Source organism: Corvus hawaiiensis, chromosome 36, assembly GCF_020740725.1.
Source record: "Corvus hawaiiensis isolate bCorHaw1 chromosome 36, bCorHaw1.pri.cur, whole genome shotgun sequence".
Classification (NCBI taxonomy): domain Eukaryota; kingdom Metazoa; phylum Chordata; class Aves; order Passeriformes; family Corvidae; genus Corvus; species Corvus hawaiiensis.
Genome location: NC_063248.1, coordinates 848838 through 868443, shown reverse-complemented (window position 1 = coordinate 868443; position 19606 = coordinate 848838). Strand labels below are relative to the sequence as shown.

Below are 19606 nucleotides of genomic sequence, written 5' to 3'. Positions count from 1 at the left end.
CCTTTGGACTTCAGAGTTGCCTCAGTGAAACCAGGACCAGAATTTTATTTAATACTGCAAAAGCAGCACTGGTTACAAGTTTTTTTTTGCCTATATATATTTAAAAACCACCTTTTTACAATAATGGGCTGGATTGCAGTTGAAAAGAAATTTTGGAATCTTTACAGTGATAGCTGTAAGTTGCTCACAGAATGAAACTTGAAACTAATATCATATATTCAAAAACCTCCCCAACTGAATGACTGCCACTGTCAATAAGTATTTACATCACCACAGAAAATGAGACAAGCTGAAGAAAAATATTGTTGTCACCTAAAAATCACAACGAGACCACTACAGACCTGCATATATGTGGGATATTTCAGCTTGAAATGCCCATTTCTTGAAAAACAGTTTTTTTCAGTGTCCATGTTCTATTTGGGCCACATTTGGTGGGTGCTATGGTTACAGGGAACGTACAGTGCATTTTGGAAGGTACAAAGGCTTTTCCTTATTTTGTTGAATGCAAGATTTTTAGAGTTTTTCTATTTTTATTTCTCTAGGCTATATCTGGTCTTAAATTTCAAGAGAATTTTCAAAAGTAATCAGTACATATCAGAAAAACGCTATAAAACCTATTTATTTTTTGCCTACAATTGGACTCCTATCTCATAATCATCAGACTCCAGCAGGTAAAAATTTGCAGAAGTACAATCCCCATATTTATCAAGTAGTTACAACAGGAAATAATTTTCAGTGACATGCAGCAGGGATACAAATGGCAAAATAATTTTATTGCAACATTCAGCCCTTCCACACCTAATTCTGAAAACATATAAAAGGTGGGAGGTTCACATTGCTCTTTCTACCTGCAGGAGCGTCAGCTCTGCAGTCAGGATGAATCTCCCTGTAAGTATGCATGCTTTTCTTCCTTATAAACTGAAACTTTGATCCAAACCCACTCCTTTATCCCTCAGAAGTGCTTCTGCCTCTCTAGAGCACAAAGGCTTTCTCTGGGGACATTTTGCTCCTCCAGAATGAGAGCTCAGCCCCTGTTCCCCAAAGGAGCTGAGGAGGTAAGGATCTTTTCACAGCTTGCCTGTACATGATTCAGAAAGCAGGAAGCCTAATCCATGTCCATCATTGTCAACGCTTTTGCACAACTGGAGCACTGCACTAGTGGATCAACCCCTTCCCTGTAATGCCAGAGCACGAGAAATGGAAAAGCTTTCTCCTCACTCTTGTAAAATACCTGTGTGTGCCTGCACAGGTCTGAGAAACAACTGCAGATTCAGCTCTTGAAAGAGCAAGTGGGAAATGTGTCTCCTGTGCAGCACCCTGGGGTAAAGCAAGGGTGACTCCCTTTTAGGGCACTGTTGCAATGCCAGGATGAAAGGAGGACCCTTAAACATCAGATTAGGAAAAGGGAAGGAGGATTCTCATGACCGGATTTGTCAGCCAGAGCTGCAGGTACACTTTTGTATTTGATTTTCATTCCAGATTTTGACTGCAGTCCTTCTTGGACTTGTCCTGACTCCAGCCCTTGCTGATTACGTGAGTACAGTGACCAATTTCCACATGAATGGCTGCTCTTTCTATGTTCCCTGCTTCATGAGATGTCCTTGAACCTTTCATTTTCCTAAAGCCTTGGGGAGATAAGCACTTGAAAGCCTAAGTGTTCTTTCATTTGTTTTTCTAGCATCAACAGACAGATATAAGCAAGAAAATCTCCATTGGTGGAGGCTACCAAATTATGACCATCAATAGGAAATGGCTTGTGGCAAGTATTGAGCAAAAGACCAACCATGGGTCCTGGAAAACCATCTGGAACTACGACACGGTGAGTGCAGGGAGCAGGCTTGTTCAGAGCCTGGATGAGGAGACTGCTCACACATTCAGTAAAAACTGGTTTATTACTTTTTTTGATATGTACGTAACTCCAATATTAATGACTGAAAGAATAAATTCCAAGTGGTCAGTAACTTTCTTTTACAGGGCTTTATGGCAACCAAAGTGCTGCCAGAGAAAGCTTGCTACATTTCCATAATGAACAGAACAGAGATGCCCAGTTTTGATGCACTTCCCCAGCTGGCTGCACACATCAGGGTAAGATTGAAAAGGAGCAGTTACTTGGAAAGTTATAACTAAGGCAAAGTAAACAGATATGCAAGACCTTGTTATTTTCAAAACAAACAGGTACTTTAAAGACCAGGTTCATCACACCTTTAATTAGATATTTTTATCAATTTCAATGACATTTTACAACACTATAACTTTAAACATTTGAAAAATTGGAATACTCTCATTCAGATGCTTCCAGTGGAGGGTTTACATGTTTTGCCAATGTTGTAGCTCACTTAGGTTACTCTTAAAACCTTTATAACAACTAAAACTAGGAGTACGCCTGGAATTAAAGGGATTGGGGCACTGATCTTGCTCAATGCTGTTATGTGATGTTTAAAACCAGAATCATCAGAGATCCCCTATGAAGGAAATCACATTCACCCTTGTCAAGACAATTGTTCGTGACCTTGAATCATATGGACCAGACACCTTCTCTATGTGCATCGGACTCACAACTTACGTGGCCTATGAAGTTCACGGTGAGTGCAAGCATGGGAATTGTGTCTCTAAGTGACCTGGTGTTTGTTTCCCTTAGGGAATGACCAAGGCACAATTGCTGCTCTTGCACCTTGAGGTGCACACAAACCAAGGGCTGCAGCAGTTATACAAAGGGTTTGGCATCTCCGCAGATCAGGACTGCAACAGGGTGGTGTCACAGCCCCCAGAAATGACCCAAACCAAACCCTTACAGCTGCTTTCCACAAAGCTTAAGGGGGCTTCGATTTGGGCCCGGAGTGTTTCAACCCACACTGAGCTCCCCTGTAATGCCCAGTCAAGAAAATGGGTCATTCTAAGAACCGCTGTCCTTCAGGGCAGAGCTTGCTGATGAGTGTGATCCAGGCAGCCACCAAACCCCGGTGCTTCACAACACTAAGCCAAGCGGCTTCAATCCCTCGAGGTTTTTCTCAGTGGCAGCAGTCGCATTCCCCAGGGCTTTAATGACCTGCACTTGGTAGGATTCTTGCAGAACGTCACAGCCCATATGCCTGGGCCCGTGAACTGCCAGCAGCCTCACCCTGTAATGCCCAGCCATCGGGATTCCCAGGAGCGAGTGCCATAGAGCCCCGATTTCTGCACGGGAAATGCCAAAGGGGTTTCAAGAGCACGTCTTTGTGGGCATTCCTTGCTGAGCCACAGAGCTGGTGCTCTTTGGGCTCTCCAAGGGAATCTGTCCCTCGTACAGCTCAAACATTCCTAGTGCAGCAATCCTTCAGAACCTGCCTGGCTCTGAGCAACACCAGCACCCTCCTGTAGAAAGGCAGCCATTGCTATGGAGATGGGCATAAATCAGCTGAGTTGCTGTGGGTACCTTAATTGTAATTTGATCACTTCCAATACAATTTCTTGTACCGATGGGAAAAAAATATATTTGTTTTACATATATCCAAGGAAACTAAGTTTTGCTCAGAGGAGTTAATACTGAAGCACCATGGAAGTATTCTGAGCCTTCCTGCCAGCTCATTGTCTCCAGCCCATTCATGGAAAGATGTTTTTCAGCTCAGGCTCAGGATGGTGCATTCTGGCATAGCAGGAATGCACCTCCTCACTGCTTGCTTTGCTTTAAGCATTGACTCTGTCACCTGGGAGGGCTCAATGGGATTGAAAAGGAACTGCAATGTGCCAGGTCTTAAGGGCTGTCAGTGAATGCACAGAGCACTTAACAGCATCTTAGTCTATGTCTCATGGTAATTGTTTTTCTTTTCTTGTTTTTAAAGGACCACAATTCAATCTCGGGTCATGCATCAAACTTGAAGTCCTCCAATACCTGGCCCTCACATACTGCCATAACAATAACTATGTGTGAAAATCATACCTTTCTTGAACCTTGTGTGGATGCTCCAGCTGCAGCTTTGCAGCTGCTGTCCAAAGCCAGCCCTGATGGAGTTATTCCCTGGCATCTCCTCTTTCAAGAGGTTCCTTCATGAGGATTGAGTACTGAAACCGATCAATTGGTGAGCAGAGCTATCAATTAAATTCCTTTATCATGGATTGACTCCTTGTTTGTTATTACTCTACCCTTTTTCATCTAAGAATACCTCCACAAAAATATTTTGCCCCATTTGAGCCCTTCAAATGCTCTTTTCATTGCCAGCTCTCAATTCACAATGCACACCCAGAGATCTGGGCAAGCCCTTTCCTCCATCTCCAAGGCAGCCATACCAAAAACCCACTGGTACCACTTTGGGTACTTGAAATAATCTGAGGTAGCCCGTGCCAAGGATGAATGGAGCCTCCTGGCCAGGCACAGTGGGGTGCTTTTGCCACTCATTCCCAGTCAGGCTGATTTCTGAAACCAGGACACCTTCTTAGACTATGGTGGCACTATTCCCTGTGACATCTTCTTCTATTTTATTTACTATATTACAAGTAATATATTTTCATCTGTGTGCTTAGTGTAACACTCTGCAGGGAAGAGTTCCATCCGTGCACAGAGTTAGCAGCCCCTGTTAAAAAAGCTGGTGGAACAAACTTGACTCACCAAAAAAATTACGCATTGCAGACTTACATGTTACAGCAGAGGCAAATAAAATCACAGAGGGAAAAGTCAGATAAAAGCAAGAGACAAGGGAGCTCTTGATCCCTTGAAAAATTAGAGCAGTCCAGGGACGTAAAGAATCCTCTTGGCCACTGAGTGTCAGCCTCGAGTTGCACAACTGAGTTGGAAAAGTCACCCAACTCCCATCCAGAGGAGTCCGCTATCCCACAGCACCGGGAGAGTGTCGTGGTGCCAGGACCAGCACAGCTGTGCTGAATTACAGCACTCAGAGATACAGCCAGTGACTAAGGACGTGTCTACACGGGGCAGGAATTCCTGTGCAGCGAGAATTTAATTGTGAGAATAACACTGGGTGGTGTAGGGAGCTTCCACACGGTGCTGAAACAGCTTCCTGATGCCCCCTGAAAAACAGGGAACGTGATTTTTAGATCTTGACAAAAGCCATTACCCACCATGTAGGTGGTCAGACCTTTGGGAGCCAAAGAGAACCAGCCCCAGAACCACCCAAAGGTGCTCCCAAACCCCAGGGCACCAGCTGGGGCTTAATTACCCTTTGTACAGCTGTGTGCAATTAAAACACCTCGTTATTGGCTCTCACACAAAGACTAGAATACACTCAGTCTTCCCAAGCCCTGGTAGGTCTCTCACACACAACCTGCAATCTTCACATTTTTGTTTCTGGCATTTTTAGTGGGGGGGGGAGGGCAGACAAATTCCAGTGCCCCTCCTCTGTCCCACATGAGCTTGAGTGTTGATGCTGCTCTAACCATATCATAAACAAAAATACACACTCGTAAGGCAGGCATATGAAGAGGATCAGTCCTCAAGAAATTCAGAACTGCAGCATAAAGCTCGGTGTTCCACTTTGTCAGCAGCTCCCTCCATCTCAGGGTGCTCCCAGCTTCATCTGATGCTTCATTCCTTGGCTTTTCCCTGAGCTTTCCTGGGCCTTCTGTCAGTCTGAACCCACAGCTACACAAAGAATCTGATCTCCTCCTTCATTCCCTCTTCTTTCCCTCTGCTAACTCCATGCCAAAGTTATTTTCCTGAGGTACAGCTTTTTCTTTGTTTTGTTTGGGTTTTTTTTTAACTTGAAGTATTTGTTCATCTCAGAGCCAGTGAGAAACAAATGGAAGAGATTATCACTCTGCTTTTAACCTCTAGGCAGACAGAGATCCCAAGCCGATGACAACAAGACATATCTGGCTGTGGCCAGGAGTCTTAGCCATACCTCAGATCTGAAGCTGGCTTAAGTACTTTTCCAAAATTTCTTCAAACCAGAACATCAGTCTCTAAAGGGGAAGCTTTTCTTCTACCCTTCTGTGTTTTACATCCTTCATTGAGCTCATTTTCTTTTAAAATATACACACACACACACACAAAAAGAGAATCCACAGACCATTCTCATCCCCTTCCTTAGGGCAGCACAACGTTCAAATACACACACAAAACTCTCCATGCCCAGCCCCAGGATTTGGGTAACTCCACTTTGTAACTACAAACTGATTTGGCCCAGAACAGCTGTATAAAACTTTAAAATCCCCAAACCTTACTCACTCACCTCGCACCCTTGCTGGCCACAGAAGCTACAGCTCTGTGCTTTGACATCTCCAGCAGCCTCCCCTGGGAGGGTTTGAGCACCCAGATCCCCTGGCTCTGCAGACCAGCAGGTGACTGCTCCATCTTTTTCACAGCTACCCATAAAACATCTGTTTCTGCTCCTGTCTAGCCCTGTACAAGCTTTGCTTCCAAGGGATCTCCAAGGGACCAGAGCTGCAGCTTTGACCAGGATTTGACAGCAGGACTGAGGAGGTTCCATCTGCCCACGTCTCTGTTACCCATACTGGGGGTGATGGAGCCGGGGCACTGCTGAGCATGGCCAGGTGTGGGAGGGAGAACACTCCCAAAGTTTGGATGATCAGTGCACCGAGGTGGCTGACACGTGTGGCACTCGGACATTTTCACTTCTGTCACAGTCTTTTACCACAGTTTGTCGCTTTCCCTTGCACCCCATCCTGCTGCTTTCTCTGGTCTTCCTTCAGATTGTTTGCTTTCGTGAAGGATGTTTTAAAGGCAAATTCAATGCTTTAAGCAGTGCAGGGCAGCTGGAAAGCCTGAGCCAGGTGCATTGCATCCCCTGAACCCCCCACTGAAGCTGCTCCACTCACCAGGTGTTGGCACTTAGGCGGATGGGTTTGCTGGTCTGGCCTGAGGGTCTGTGAGGGAAGTTTGGGAGCTCCCAATCCCGGTACCTCCAGTTTAGCTTTTACTGGCACAGGGGTTCCTTTTGAGCTGTCCTGCTCTGGTTTTAGATCCTGTGGTGTGCTTGTGGAAGGAGAGGTGAGTGTAGATTAATTTACATTTTCCATCGAATTTTCTTGGAGGAGGAAGAGTTTGGTGAGGATGGTGAGTTGGGCCAGACTGCTTCATAAGTCACAGGCACTGCTGAGTATTCCTCAGGACTGAGAAAATGCAAGGCATGATGCCTGGCATGGCTTTTCACTCTTGTGAAGCTGCCCTGGGTATTTAAAGGTCTTTAAACTCAGGGGGTGCCTATGTGGGAAACAAAGATGTAGGGACAGGACAAGGGTGAGTAGCCTTAAACTGGGAGAGGGCAGGGTTAGATGGGATAGCGGGAAGGAATTCCCGCTGTGAAGGTGGGGAGGGGCTGGGATGGAATTCCCAGAGGAGCTGTGACTGCCCCTGGATCCCTGGAAGTGCCCAAGGCCAGGTTGGACGGGGCTTGGAGCACCCTGGGGCAGTGGAAGGTATCCCTGCCATGGCAGGGGTGGGCTGGGATGAACTTTAGGTCCCTCCCAACCCAGGCCAGGCTGTGATTTCCTGCACGGAGCTGGGTGCCTGCTGTGAGCACTCGGCCTCTGTCCTGGTACCTGCAGCTGCTGTGGGGTGTTAACGTGCTCAGTGCACAAATATGCTGAGAAGCAGACTCTGCTCGGCCCGAGCTTTGGCCACGAGATGGCATTCTCTGAGCTTCTTTTGCTGAGGAAAAGTAGAGCTTGCCATCTTTAATAATAACAATAATAATTAAGGGGGGGGAAGCCACAAACCCTCCCTGTATTTTCTGAAGTCTGTGACAAAGCAAGATTTGTGAGGAGGCTGCTCCTGCTCTTGCCAAACAATGGTGCTGCGTTCCGAGAGCTGCAAGGGAGACTGAGGGTCAAGTCCCTTTAAAAAAAAAAGGTGAAATACAGTATTGTGCATCTTGAAATCTGAAACCAAGAAACAGAAGTGCAAGGGAAACAAGGGGGAAAGTCTTGCAATTTCTGTGGACAACTGTTGCAAGTGGAGTTTTGAGGAATACAACATACATATATATATTTAAAGGTCATTGAATGGCTTTTGTGGAGAAACCTGTGAAATAAAGGAGCCTTGGAAGAAGAGATTTCTTTTTCTCCTCCTCTCTGGATATAATGGCCATTGCAAAGCAAAGCATCTTGAGATTTGGCTTCAAATGTGTCTTCCTAGCAATTTTTACACTCACCTGTGATGGACACGGCGGAAAGAGAGAGAATGGTGGTCCTGCCTGCTACGGAGGATTTGATTTGTATTTCATTCTGGACAAGTAAGTCAGTCCTACTTTGTTCTTTTTCACAGAGTTCTTTCACTAGGCAGGAACCGGAACGGCACATGCTGATATCGAGGAGGTTTTATTTGGATTTTGGTTTTGTAGAAGTCACTGCGTCCCCGAGGGACCTCTGAAACTCCCGACTGCTTGCTTTGTTATTGTTGTGGTAACTTCTTCGATAGGTCCAGTGCCTAAACCCCGTTGTGCTCTGTAAATCACATCCTTATAAATTTTCCCGACGCGGGAGCTTTGTGTGTACTCGAACTCGAGTGCGCACTCGAGTTTCTTCAAACAGCGCCTGGGAGCGGGGCAGCCCCAGGTCCGCTCCGGTTTTCCCGTGAGCCGGGGAGCTCGGGGCTCTCAGGACAGCGGGGCGTGCGGGGTTATTCCTGCAGCCCCGGCTCCAGGGCTGAGAACGTGGAGGAAGCGCTCGCCAGCCTGGAGCCGTGCCCGGGTCCCCTCAGCCCCCCGGGCCGTGCCCTCAGCCCCCTCAGCCCCCCGGGCCGTGCCCTCAGCCCCCTCAGCCCCCCGGGCCGTGCCCTCAGCCCCCCGGGCCGTGCCCTCAGCCCCCTCTGCCCCCCGAACCCCCTCAGCCCCCCGGGCCGTGCCCTCAGCCCCCTCTGCCCCCCGAACCCCCTCAGCCCCCCGGGCCGTGCCCTCAGCCCCCTCTGCCCCCCGAACCCCCTCAGCCCCCCGGGCCGTGCCCTCAGCCCCCTCTGCCCCCCGAACCCCCTCTGCCCCCCGGGCCCCTCTGCCCCGAGCAGCGATCGAAGGTAAAACCCAGCCCGGAGCGGGGCTGCTCCCTTCGGAAGGGGCTGAATTCAGCTGCCGGGATGGAGAATAGCTAGAGTGCCTCATTTAAAGAGAGCTTTATTTTCTGTCGCTGAGTCACACTTTCTTTGTTTCCTCTGTTAATCAAATGCATATTTACTGTTTAGCTGTTTGTACTGAAGGTAACTTCCCACCCTGCTTTTTCATCGCTAATTGTGACACTGTCATCTCCTTGGCACTGTCAGAGTGCTGCTTTTTTCAGATGTGGATGGAGCAATGTGGAATCATTTTGTGCTGAGCTTTGGAAAGCTTCATACTAAAGCAATACAACAATTTAAAAAAAAACCCAAACTTAAAAAATACTAGCTGAAATGATTGTCCTGATTTTCTTGATCAAGAACAGTTATTTGGAACCAAAGGCTTGGAAATACTGGAGATTATGCCTGCCAGAGCCATGGCACTGACATTAATAACCATAAATTTCACAGACAGGAAAGTATTTGCAAGTTGCCAAAAGTGCTCACAGACGAAGTTTCTGACTGATCCTCTTGAGTGTTTTGCAGTAGCTCCCACATTCCATTAGTATAAATGACTTGGAATTACATAACCCTTTATTACAAAATACTGGGTAAAAATCTAAGACCGAGACAGTGGCTGCTTCAGTGTGCCAGTTGTCCTGATGCTCTAGGGGGAAGGATTTATTTATTTTATTCAGTGGAAAGATCTACCTGGCTTATTCATTTTGCTCCTCTTCAGTTATTAGTTGGAATAACTCTATTGCTACAAATGGAAAAATCCCAAACCTAAACAAACCCAGAGCATGATTTGTACTGCAGAGAGCTTTTTGTCAACTGCATTTCCCTGGAAGCTGAAGCAGGATTGAAGGTTTTCTCAAATCTCATGGATGTGCTGTGTTAATGTAATTTTGGCAGACCCTTAATTCAAATTCTGTGCTGTTCCCTCACTAAAATCCATGACTTCTGAGCCTCGCTCACGGGATTATGGATTTGGGTGGAAACACAAGCCTTGGCACAAACTTTAAAGCAGGCAGGCTGGCCCCAGTGTATGTATCAAGGTATCCAACAAAAATCCTGCTTTGACAGTTGCAGAATTCCTGTTTCTGGGATTTTTCTGCTGCAGAAATGAACAGGATCTGATGTAAAAATTTCCTTGGTCTCCAGTGGAATTTGGAGGGGCGTTGTGGTTTTTCAGCTGTTCCTGAGTACAATACACCATGGGGCCTGGTTGTTTAACCTCTGAGGAGAGATTTATTGTGGTGGAGTTGGTTATCCCGTAGCCTTTAACACTTCCATGGAATCATAGAATGGTTTGAGTTGGAAAGGTCTTTACAGATCATCTGGTTCCGCCTCATGCCATGGACAGGGAACCTTCCACAGACCATGGCGCTTGTCTTTGGATTGCAAAATCTCAAACTGCATCTATTTTCTCAATTTAGTCTCAAGCTGTGTGTTATTTAGAGTAGCTATTTGATGTTTGGAGTAGCTACTTGCTCTTTAGAGTAGCTATTTGTTGTTTCAGGTACCCTTGTGTGCCCTTTGCTGTTTGGGTTCTGAAGGAATTCTGCAGGAGTAACACCTGAGTCTTCTCAGCAGCCTTCTGCTGCAGCCTGTGTGTGTCACAGGGATCGTTCCTGTGGTGGGCAGATAATGGGGGGTTCCTGCCCACGTGCAGAAAACACGCAAGGAACTGTACGTGTGTGAAAGAAATCTTGGCTCTGAGAGGTCCTTGGCAAAATGAAGCAAGGAATCCAAGCTGTTTCCTGTGATCCCTTCCTCATCCAGCCAGGTAGTGGATCTGTTTTTAACCAGTTGCACTAAGTGAAGCTCCTGCTCTGGAGAGGCTGATGTTTGTTCCTTTGAGAGTAGCTTGAGTAGCTGTAGTTACTGCCACTTAAGCAGGATTCCAAGTCCAGATTTGCACTCAGAGTGTGGAAGACACAGGGCCCCGATGGGATGGGAACAGGCAGACCCCAGGCAGGGAGCCTGAGCCTCAGGATCTGCTCCTTTCCCTGGGGAAGTGAGCCCCGGAGCAGAGCTCCCCACAGCACTCAGAGCTGCAGAATGCTCCAGCTGCTCTCAGAGGAACAAACACAGGGAATGGTGACACCCAGTGTCTGCAGAAAGAGATTCAAAACCATCTCTGCTCTTCTTTGACCTAGCGAGTGATTCCCTGGGTTTCTTTCCAGGATCACAGGCCTGCATCCAGAGCGAGGTGTGCATTTTGTTGGGATGGCAGGGGCTTGCAAGATGTGGAGGGATGGTTTTCCTCTGTGTTAGCATGAGGGCTGAGGGATGCCAGCAAGGCAGGGTGGAGAAATTTGTGCATTTTTGTGTCTTTTTGCTTGTTGCCTGAAGGAACGTAATTAACTCCCAAGTCTGCCAAGGGCAGGCAATTGCAGCGAGCTGAGCTCATGTGTGAAATCCTTGCCAGTCAGGACCTGTGGATGCGTTTTTTACCCAGTGGTGCATCTTAGATAACCGTTCCTTGGTAAAAGGAATGGGCAGGAGCTTCCTTCCAGCCAGGATCCAGTGTGTGCCTGCAGCACTCTGTGCCTTATCTGCTGACTGATGTAAATGAAGTCCACGGCTACTTGTTTATTAGTTGGTTTGTTGCATACCCCCTACCAGCCAGGAGGAGAAGGATGTTCTTGGACTGAGACTGGGCTTAGAGGCTTGTCCTGCCCTGAACTGAGCCTCTGTGGACCCTGTGACCTCCAGTGTTTGGCAGTGTCCTCGGTGAGCTGTCTCCTGTGAAGTGTGGCACGCGATAATAGCGTTTCCTCAAAGAATTGCATCATCTCTCAGACATCTCTGTGCTATGGAGGGCTTTCAGAATTGCTCCTGAAGTATTTGGAAAGACAAAGGACACTTTTTGGCTCATTTGTGTTATTTTTGAAGAGCTCAATAAAGAGATGCTGCACAACTTCTGAGCTAAATGTCATCTCTGAGAGCCAAGAGACTTCCTGGAGTTTGTCCAAAGCCATGAAAGCTTAAGGAGATTTTTTGATCAATATCAGCCTCTGAACCAAGTGTCTTTATGTCCTTTGGTCAGCTGCAGAGCACATAACACATGTGAGGCCTCAATGCAAGAGTGTGGCCTTGGTTCTGTGACTCTCCTAGTTTGTGAACTGAATAAACCCCTGGGAATTCTGAGAAGGTGCAACAGCAGAAGTGGAAAAGTGGAGTCTAAAACGTGCAAAAAAGACCAAGTCTAGGGAGGTTTGAGTTGCTGCAGCTTTGGGTTCTGGAGCATCTTGTCCCAGTGAGAAGGGGGAAGGCACCTGCTGAAGGCAGGGCTTGGCCAGAGCGTGGCTGGAGCCACTGCAGTGTCTCTCTCTACACTTGCATTCCCTTTGGATGTGCAGAATGCCAGTGGAGCTGACCACAGAATGGATCACTCTCTTGTTAAAGAGAACAGTTTACTTAGGTTTAATTTCCATTTATTGGGCCCTCTCCAGAAGAGATTTTGGCATCCTCACGATGAGCCTTTTCTTAATTTGCAAGTTTATAGCATCAACCATTCAGCTGCAAAGCATTGGCTCGCTGATCTTCTTGTTTCTTTTGGGAATATGAAGAGAGAACTATTTGAAAATTGGCTTTTCTTATCTTACAGTTAGACTCTAGAAATGCTTGTCCTACTCAGAGTTTTTGGCCTGCCTCACTGTACAAGGGAAGTCTTTCACAGTGTGGCTGCGGAATGATGCAGCTCGAGGAGGTGGACACCGTGGGCTAATGCTGGTTTTGTAAACGTTGCACTGACTGCAGAAAGGTTGGTGGTATTGGGTTTGTCCATTTTATGCTAAGTGAAGAATGTAAGAAGTCTGAAGTGTGTTTCAGAAAATGCATTTTATGTACAAGGAGTGCTTTTTTCAAGTGCAGACCTGGGCATTTCTGGCCCCTGACACCAGAGGGAGAAATGAACTCCAGGCAGACGGAGCTGTCTGGCTCAGGTGGGAATTGCTGTGCAGGAAGGAATGATGTGTGGTCAGCAAAAGTGTGAACACTGTTTTTGTTAGAGCTGTTACAGCTTGCTCTGGTAGAGATGGGGGAAAAACTGGACTGCAGACTATTCCAGTGATCCCACTCCAGGGCCTTGGGAACTGAGCAGAAATCATCCTCCCTTTATGGATAGAGTGGGTTTGGTTTTATGATTGCAGCAGTGGTAAGAAGTTTCATTAAAATAGGCATTTAACTTCTGCTGCTCCTGAACTTGAGGTGTGTTAATGGATACCTGGGAAGATCTCATGGAAAAAGAGCTGTAACTGGTGGTGTTCCAGAGGGCAGGAAGATGGGACTGCTGGTGGGACAGCACAGTGAGGACGATGAAGTGGAGGAGGTGCAGCAGCAGCTGAATTTGTATCTGTGTGAAGAACTAAAAAGCACTGCTCACCTGTAGAAACTGCCCAAGCCACCTCAGACCAGCAGAACGAGAGCTGGAAAAGCAAACGCTTCCCAGCATGTGCTGTGGACTCATTGACTGGCACATCTCTGGTGGGAACTGAGCCACTGGGTTTTGAGCTTTATTCTGGCAAGCACTCTTTTCAGAAATGCAGGACTCCAGAGCCACGGGAAGTGTCAAGGCTCGGTGAGACAACCTGCACACCTGATGTGGCTGGGTGTCCTTCCCAGCTGCAAGAGTCATTTGAGGGGATGATCAGCTTTTGCTCAGGGGGGAAGAAACAACCCAAGGCTAAGGGGGCTCCCAGGGCAGTGTCCTGCTGCCAGAGTTTTCCCTTAACGTGGAGAGTGGTGTGGTCACTTTACCTGATGGCTGGGAGGAGGTTGGGCAGGGGCTGCTGGTCCCAGCTCCACGTGTCTGCTACCAGAAGGGTCCAGAGACGTGGGAAACTTCACTGAGGTGTGTTTTTTGGGAGGTGGATGTACGGTCTAAAGTGACACTTGTTTAATTGAAGCAAGGACAAATTGGTTTATGATTATCAAAGCCTTGGCTTTCCACGTCTTCTGGAGACTGACGCGACCCTTGCTATAAAGTCAAGTGTTTCTTTTATGCCTCACATAAGGACAATCAATACTGATTTTCCAGGCCAGTTCTAGGAAATGATTTGGGCTATTTGGCATTGCTGGGACTGGAGTGCCTATGGTGTCCAAGGTCTCAGAGTTATCCCATACATCCAAGGGGAATTTGCACCTGGGGCTGAGCTTTGCGTGTCTCTGTTCTATCAATTTACAGTTTGGATGGGGCAGGAGCTCAGTTTCCTGTCTGAGAGCGAGTCCTGTTGTACCTCACCCCTCATCTCTTATGACGCCAGTTTTCCCACTGTCTGTGGTTTAATTGGTTTGTCAAGACCTTTGCTACTGGTGCTCCCTTAGCCCTCTTTGGCACACGTTTGTGTGGAGAACAAGCCATGGTGTCATGTCCTGGTCTGACGAAAAAGAGCCAAGAAATAATTCAGCACTAGGAGCACTTGCTTATGATCACACCTGCTCTGCCATCTGTCCCACCCTGAGCAGGGTGTCTGTAAGGCCATCCTCAAACTGATGCTTTTGGGATCTTTGTGCAGCAGGAGCTGGCAGGGTCACAGTTTTTGCACGCTTTTGTACGTGAGCAAAGGTCCTCAGTGCATGGACAGATTGGGGTCATACAGAGAAAGAACAGCTCCAGGAATCGTGGAGCAGGAGGGAAAGGCCAAGGTTCTTCCTGCATGGCTGTGAATGCAAAGCAGGTGTGGGGAAAGGGGGCAGGAAGTGTCTCTGACCCACACAATGAACTCTGCGTGCTTCTCATGCTTCTGCAAGGGCAGCAAGGCCCTGAGCGGCCAGACTGGGGTGGATGCCCCAGGCTCGGGGAAACCTGCTCTGGCTCTGCACTGGCATTGCCAGAGCTGAGGTAGAACAGAACAGCTCAGATGCCTTTTCTTCCTGTGAAGTGAAAAACCATCTCAAATGTTCATCTTTCTTCCTCAGGCTGCAGATCAATGAAGTTTCTGTTAAAGCTGGAATGGTTATTTCCCCAATAAATATTTCTAATTGTACTCAATGAATTAAATAAGTGATGACACATTTATTTTCCAACTCTAGGAAGGAAATTTTTTCCAATATTAATATTCCAGTGTTCATAGAAGTGTTTATGCCAGAAGGGGCATTTTGTGCTGAAAGATTCTGATTAACCTAATTTTTTCCTCGTTCTTACAACATAACGAAGAATAATCCAATCCCATTATAGCCTATGGTTTATTCTCCTGAGGAGCAAAATTAGTTTGTTTTGTCTTTAACTGAGGTGTGAAAGAATTAACCAGAGCAGCTGAGATGTGGACTAAGGTGTTTTACTTTTCATAGTCTCTGGCACAGTGGAAACACTGGAGAAGTTCAATAATCTGTTCCTCCAACTGCATGCAATTCTCAGAATACACTTGAGCTAAAAGCTCTGTGTAATGGTTTGGAAGTGAGTGGGTGGAATTAATCTGAAACATTGTGCAGAGAGACAGCTCTTCTCTCACATCAGGTTTATTTGGTTAAGGCTGTGTTAAGGTCCAGCCTAGCTGCCACAAGCTACTGCCAAGGGTAGCCTCAAACATTTGCATGGAGTGGGAATTGTTCTTGCTTTTTAAAGTTAAGTGGGAAATGTCAATTACAGTTTGATCTCTCTTTAAAGGAAGAGTATGGGCAGTGAGTGTTGGACAAAATAGAAGCAAATGCCTCACTGAGCAATGTGTGACAGAGCATATGGCTGGGGATACGTCAACTAATGTGTCCTGTAATCACTGTGTCCCTAGATCGGGAAGCGTCCTGCACCACTGGAATGAGATCTATCATTTTGTGGAACACTTGGCCCGCAAGTTCATAAGGTAAGGAGGGCTGCAGGTCCCTGGGTGGAATCTGAGGGGGTGCCTGGGGCTCCCAGTCTCAGCATATGCCGCTTCCCACTGGGGGCTGTGGTGGAGAAAGGGCTCTTGATGCTTTTCTCAGATCTCCCATTGACTGCTCTTCCCCAAGTTTCTGTTATGTGGGAAGTGGGGGGAGATAAGCCAATTCCGTTTATTCCTGCCTGCTTTCCACGGATCAAACCTTGTTTCTGTGAGGGAGGGATCCTCCTGTCTCCGAGCTGCTGCCTGAGGTACAGACGTTTGGGGCTGCAGGGAGAGCCTGTGGCTGCAGCTTTCAGGCTCTGCATGAGAATCCCTCGGGATAGGGGATGGAATGAGTTGTGACAAACATAACGAGCCTTCCCTCATCTCCGTGGGGACACCAGGGTGCCTTTAAGCCTTTCTGGTTTTAGCAGTCCCAAGGTTGTGATGCAAGTGTTCTTCACGTCTTTTACAAGGATTCCCCACGGTTTCCCTCGACTAAGAAGGCCCAGGGCAAAGTACATTTTCCTGGTCTGCGCGTGTCTTCCATCCTGTTGAGTTGTAACTGGGATGGCAGAGTGTCCTGTGTGGTTGTGTTACACACACAGCAAGCTCTGCTCTGCACCACCAAATTAATTCACTGTTTTTTCTCTCCTCCAGCCCTCAGCTGAGGATGTCCTTCATTGTTTTTTCAACTAGAGGGACAATTCTAATGAGGTTAACAGAAGACAGGTAAGAAGAGGTTTAAAGGTCAACAGCAGTTTTGTGTCCTTGTAGTTTCCTTCACCTTCCTTTCCCAGTGATTTCCAGGGAATGGTGTTGTGGCACCTCTGTGCCTCTCCATTTAATTGGTAGAGTCACATGCCCATGCTCACACACTGGAATGCACTAAGGCCTCTCAGGGCAGAAGTTGCCTTCTTAATTTCAGCTTCTAAATGTCCTTCTGTCAGCTGTCAGGGTTTTAGCTCACACTGGTTTCGTTGAGGGAGTCTGCACTCCCCAGAGATTCAGGCTTTTGTCAGAGAATCAGAGACTCAGTGCTTGTGAAACATCTTCTGGGAGCTTCTTCTGCAAACAAATAGGTGAAGCTCCCTTCCCATTAAAGCAGGCTTGGAAGCCAGAGGTGACACCCACACTCCTGGGATAGAGGGGAACGTGATTTCCTTGAAGGGCTGAAGGTATGTCACAGACAAACAGCGTTTGGGATGGAGTGCAAGGGTGTGGATTTTTTGGCAATAATAGTTTGATTGCCTTGTTTGTGGAGCGTGTTCCTGCCACCCCCTTCTAGACCCCCAAGTTAATCCCAGTAAAATCTATGGGATGGATTTTTTTAAAATTTTATTCTGACTTCCAAGGAGAGCTGGATGAGGTCCTTAAATCTCTCTCGCTTCCTCTGTTAACTTCATTGCCACGTGGAGCAAAAATATATGTACCACATGTGTAGGGTGTATAAGTCAGCATGTGTTTTACATATTGGATGTCTGAAATCGCATACCAGAGCAGCTGCCATGGGGAGGAAGCTGGCAGCTGTCCTACACAGCACTGCACACACACCAGCCTTGAAAACGTCCTTAAACCCAGCCAGCCTCAGCATCTCCTGCCACTTACTGCAGCAACAGGGATAAAGAGAATGGGCCATATTTATTTAACTGGGTGCCAGAGGAAAACCTGTTCCCTGCCTCTTGCTGTGTCCCACCCTATGAGCAAACCCCATCGCAGAGATCTCCTTTCTGCTCAGGCTCTGAACTGCGAGACTGAAATGCTTCCCATGTGGAAATGTATTCCATATTTACCCAGCTGTCCCAGAAATGTTGGCTGGGAGCAGGATATTGATATGGCATTAGTCTCAGAGCCAGCTGAGTGCAGAGCTGCTGGGTTTTACTGGGCACTGACAAACAAGGGGTGTGCTCTGATTTAGTTCACACTGGCCTCCCTCACCTGGGAAAGTGGAGCAGTGAGAGAACCTTCCCTGCCTTGTCTGTGTGGTGTTTCACATCTGAATGTGAGGGTTGAGGGTGCTGAGCATTCCTTTTGGGAATACTGTGCATGTAAGGGGACTGGACTGACAGATTTTAGAGACTTTTGCTGCATATTTTGAAATTTCAGTGTTTACCTCTGAAAAATAGTTTTGATCACAGGAAATGCTCCATTTTATATCCAGCCTTGGTTTGGTATGTGCATGGGTGCCTGAGAGGAGGAACCTTGTAACAGTGTCTAACTAGTTTGGGATATCACAGGTACAAAATGGGTTCTTGAAAGTTTGGTAATTCATCTCTTGGTAAAAGCAGCCAGTCTTTGCTCCCCAGTCTTTGCTGTGCAGACTGAGCAATGTGAATGCCCTGCTGCATTCAGCCTCACAATGTGACCTCCGAGGATGGGATCGCACAAACTGGGCTTTCTGAAGGGGTTAAAAAATGTAGAGACAAAGCTGGCTTCTGGCATGCCTCTGTGGCCCTGCCTGCAGTGACTTCATCCCTTTCCCGTGGAGATTGTGCCATTTGCTCAGATACACCCCACACACTGCAGGGTTTTATCTTGCATTAAACACTCCTGGCCTGTGCTTGGCTTCCAGACTTTGGTGTCTGCCCCTCAGTGGAACAACAAATGACCATCCATCCCACAGAGCCCGCAGCTGAGCTGTCACTGTGCCTGGCACTCCTAAAAAGAATTAAAATACATAACCTCACTCACAAAAAGCCTTTGGGAAAGGCTTCAGTCTTCAAGTCAGTTTGACCAGGAACTGAAGATGCAGCATCCATATAAACTGGAGTTGCCAGGACGGTCTGAGAGTGACATTTCTTGTGGCTCTTTGGTTATGTTCGTATACTCAAGTCAGCAAACGTGAGGAAAGTGAGCCAGGTGCAAGTCAGCTGCTGAGGTTCGACCAGGGAATATTTATTTAGGAAGAAATGTATGAAATGTGTGGATATTGACCTCGGAGGTGGTGCTGTTGTGATGCCTTCCCCAGGCTGTGGGAACACTGGGAGCACAGCTACTCTGTTCCACATCCTTAGAGAGGTATCTAGCCCGTGTAAACACTGGGTTAACTCTTCCTCCCACCCCTCTGTGTCTGGCTCTGCCTTCACCTGGCTGTCAGGATATCCCAGTGGCTTTGCTCCTGGATCTAACAGAGTGCCTGCCTTCATTCCAGGGAGCAGATCCGCCAGGGCCTGGAGGAGCTGCAGAAGGTGCTGCCAGGAGGGGACACGTACATGCACGAAGGATTTGAGAGGGTAACTGGTGCAGGCTCAGTGCCTGAGCAGTGTCTGCTGCTCCTCAGGAGCTGTAGAACACAGGGGGCTGGTTAAAAACTCTCTGCTGGGTGGGAAGCTGTCAGTCCTACCTGGGCTTGCAGTCCTGTGACAGTGAGGTGAGGCCACAGCTCACACCTGGGGTGGCCAAATAAATGCAGATGTTATTGTCTGCTCTGACCTTCTCCTTCTGGGTGCATTTTTTTACATGTTTTACAAGCTCATGAGTTTTTCTAAACCTGAGCTCCTGCACTCCCTTCCATCTCTGTCCTACGTGGGTTTTGGGGAGGATTTTGAACTGTCTGCCTATTGAAAGTGCTGCCCCATCATTGAGATGTGAACACACAGCAGACACTCAGCTGACAGAGCTGCTGGTTTATTTGCAGTTGGAGTAGTTGATCTGGAGGTGCTGGGGAATATTTAGCACTGGGCCCAGGATGTTTCTCGAGGATGGAAGTGGATGGGATTTCCAGAGAGAAGAATAGAGGGAGACAACACTGGGGCTGGTTTGACTGATAAGACCTTGCAGGAATGCAGTCAGAGCCTGGGCAGGAGCCCTGCTCTGTGAATCA

General features: G+C 47.4%; 2 protein-coding genes across 3 annotated transcripts in view; both read left to right on the top strand.

Moving 5' to 3' along the window:
• Window positions 1-813: 813 nt before the first annotated feature.
• On the top strand, window positions 814-4094 carry LOC125319146 (gastrokine-1-like). Of its 2 annotated transcripts, none has more exons than XM_048290183.1 (6): window positions 814-888; window positions 1480-1533; window positions 1679-1819; window positions 1975-2085; window positions 2447-2582; window positions 3819-4094. In XM_048290183.1, the coding sequence occupies exons 1-6, from the start codon at window positions 877-879 to the stop codon at window positions 3905-3907; spliced, it is 543 nt and encodes a 180-aa protein (XP_048146140.1). In that variant the 5' UTR covers window positions 814-876; the 3' UTR covers window positions 3908-4094. The 2 variants fall into 2 exon arrangements, with proteins under 2 accessions (XP_048146140.1, XP_048146139.1); XM_048290182.1 differs by lacking the exon at window positions 814-888 and adding an exon at window positions 965-1055.
• Window positions 4095-7660: 3566 nt separating this feature from the next.
• Window positions 7661-19606, top strand: part of ANTXR1 (ANTXR cell adhesion molecule 1) — a 79028-nt gene continuing 67082 nt past the window's right edge. The window contains exons 1-4 of the mRNA XM_048290179.1: window positions 7661-8183; window positions 15712-15783; window positions 16444-16515; window positions 18935-19016. Coding sequence (XP_048146136.1) covers window positions 8032-8183; window positions 15712-15783; window positions 16444-16515; window positions 18935-19016 — 378 coding nt within the window. The 5' untranslated portion in view covers window positions 7661-8031. The remainder of the gene's footprint in view (window positions 8184-15711; window positions 15784-16443; window positions 16516-18934; window positions 19017-19606) is intronic.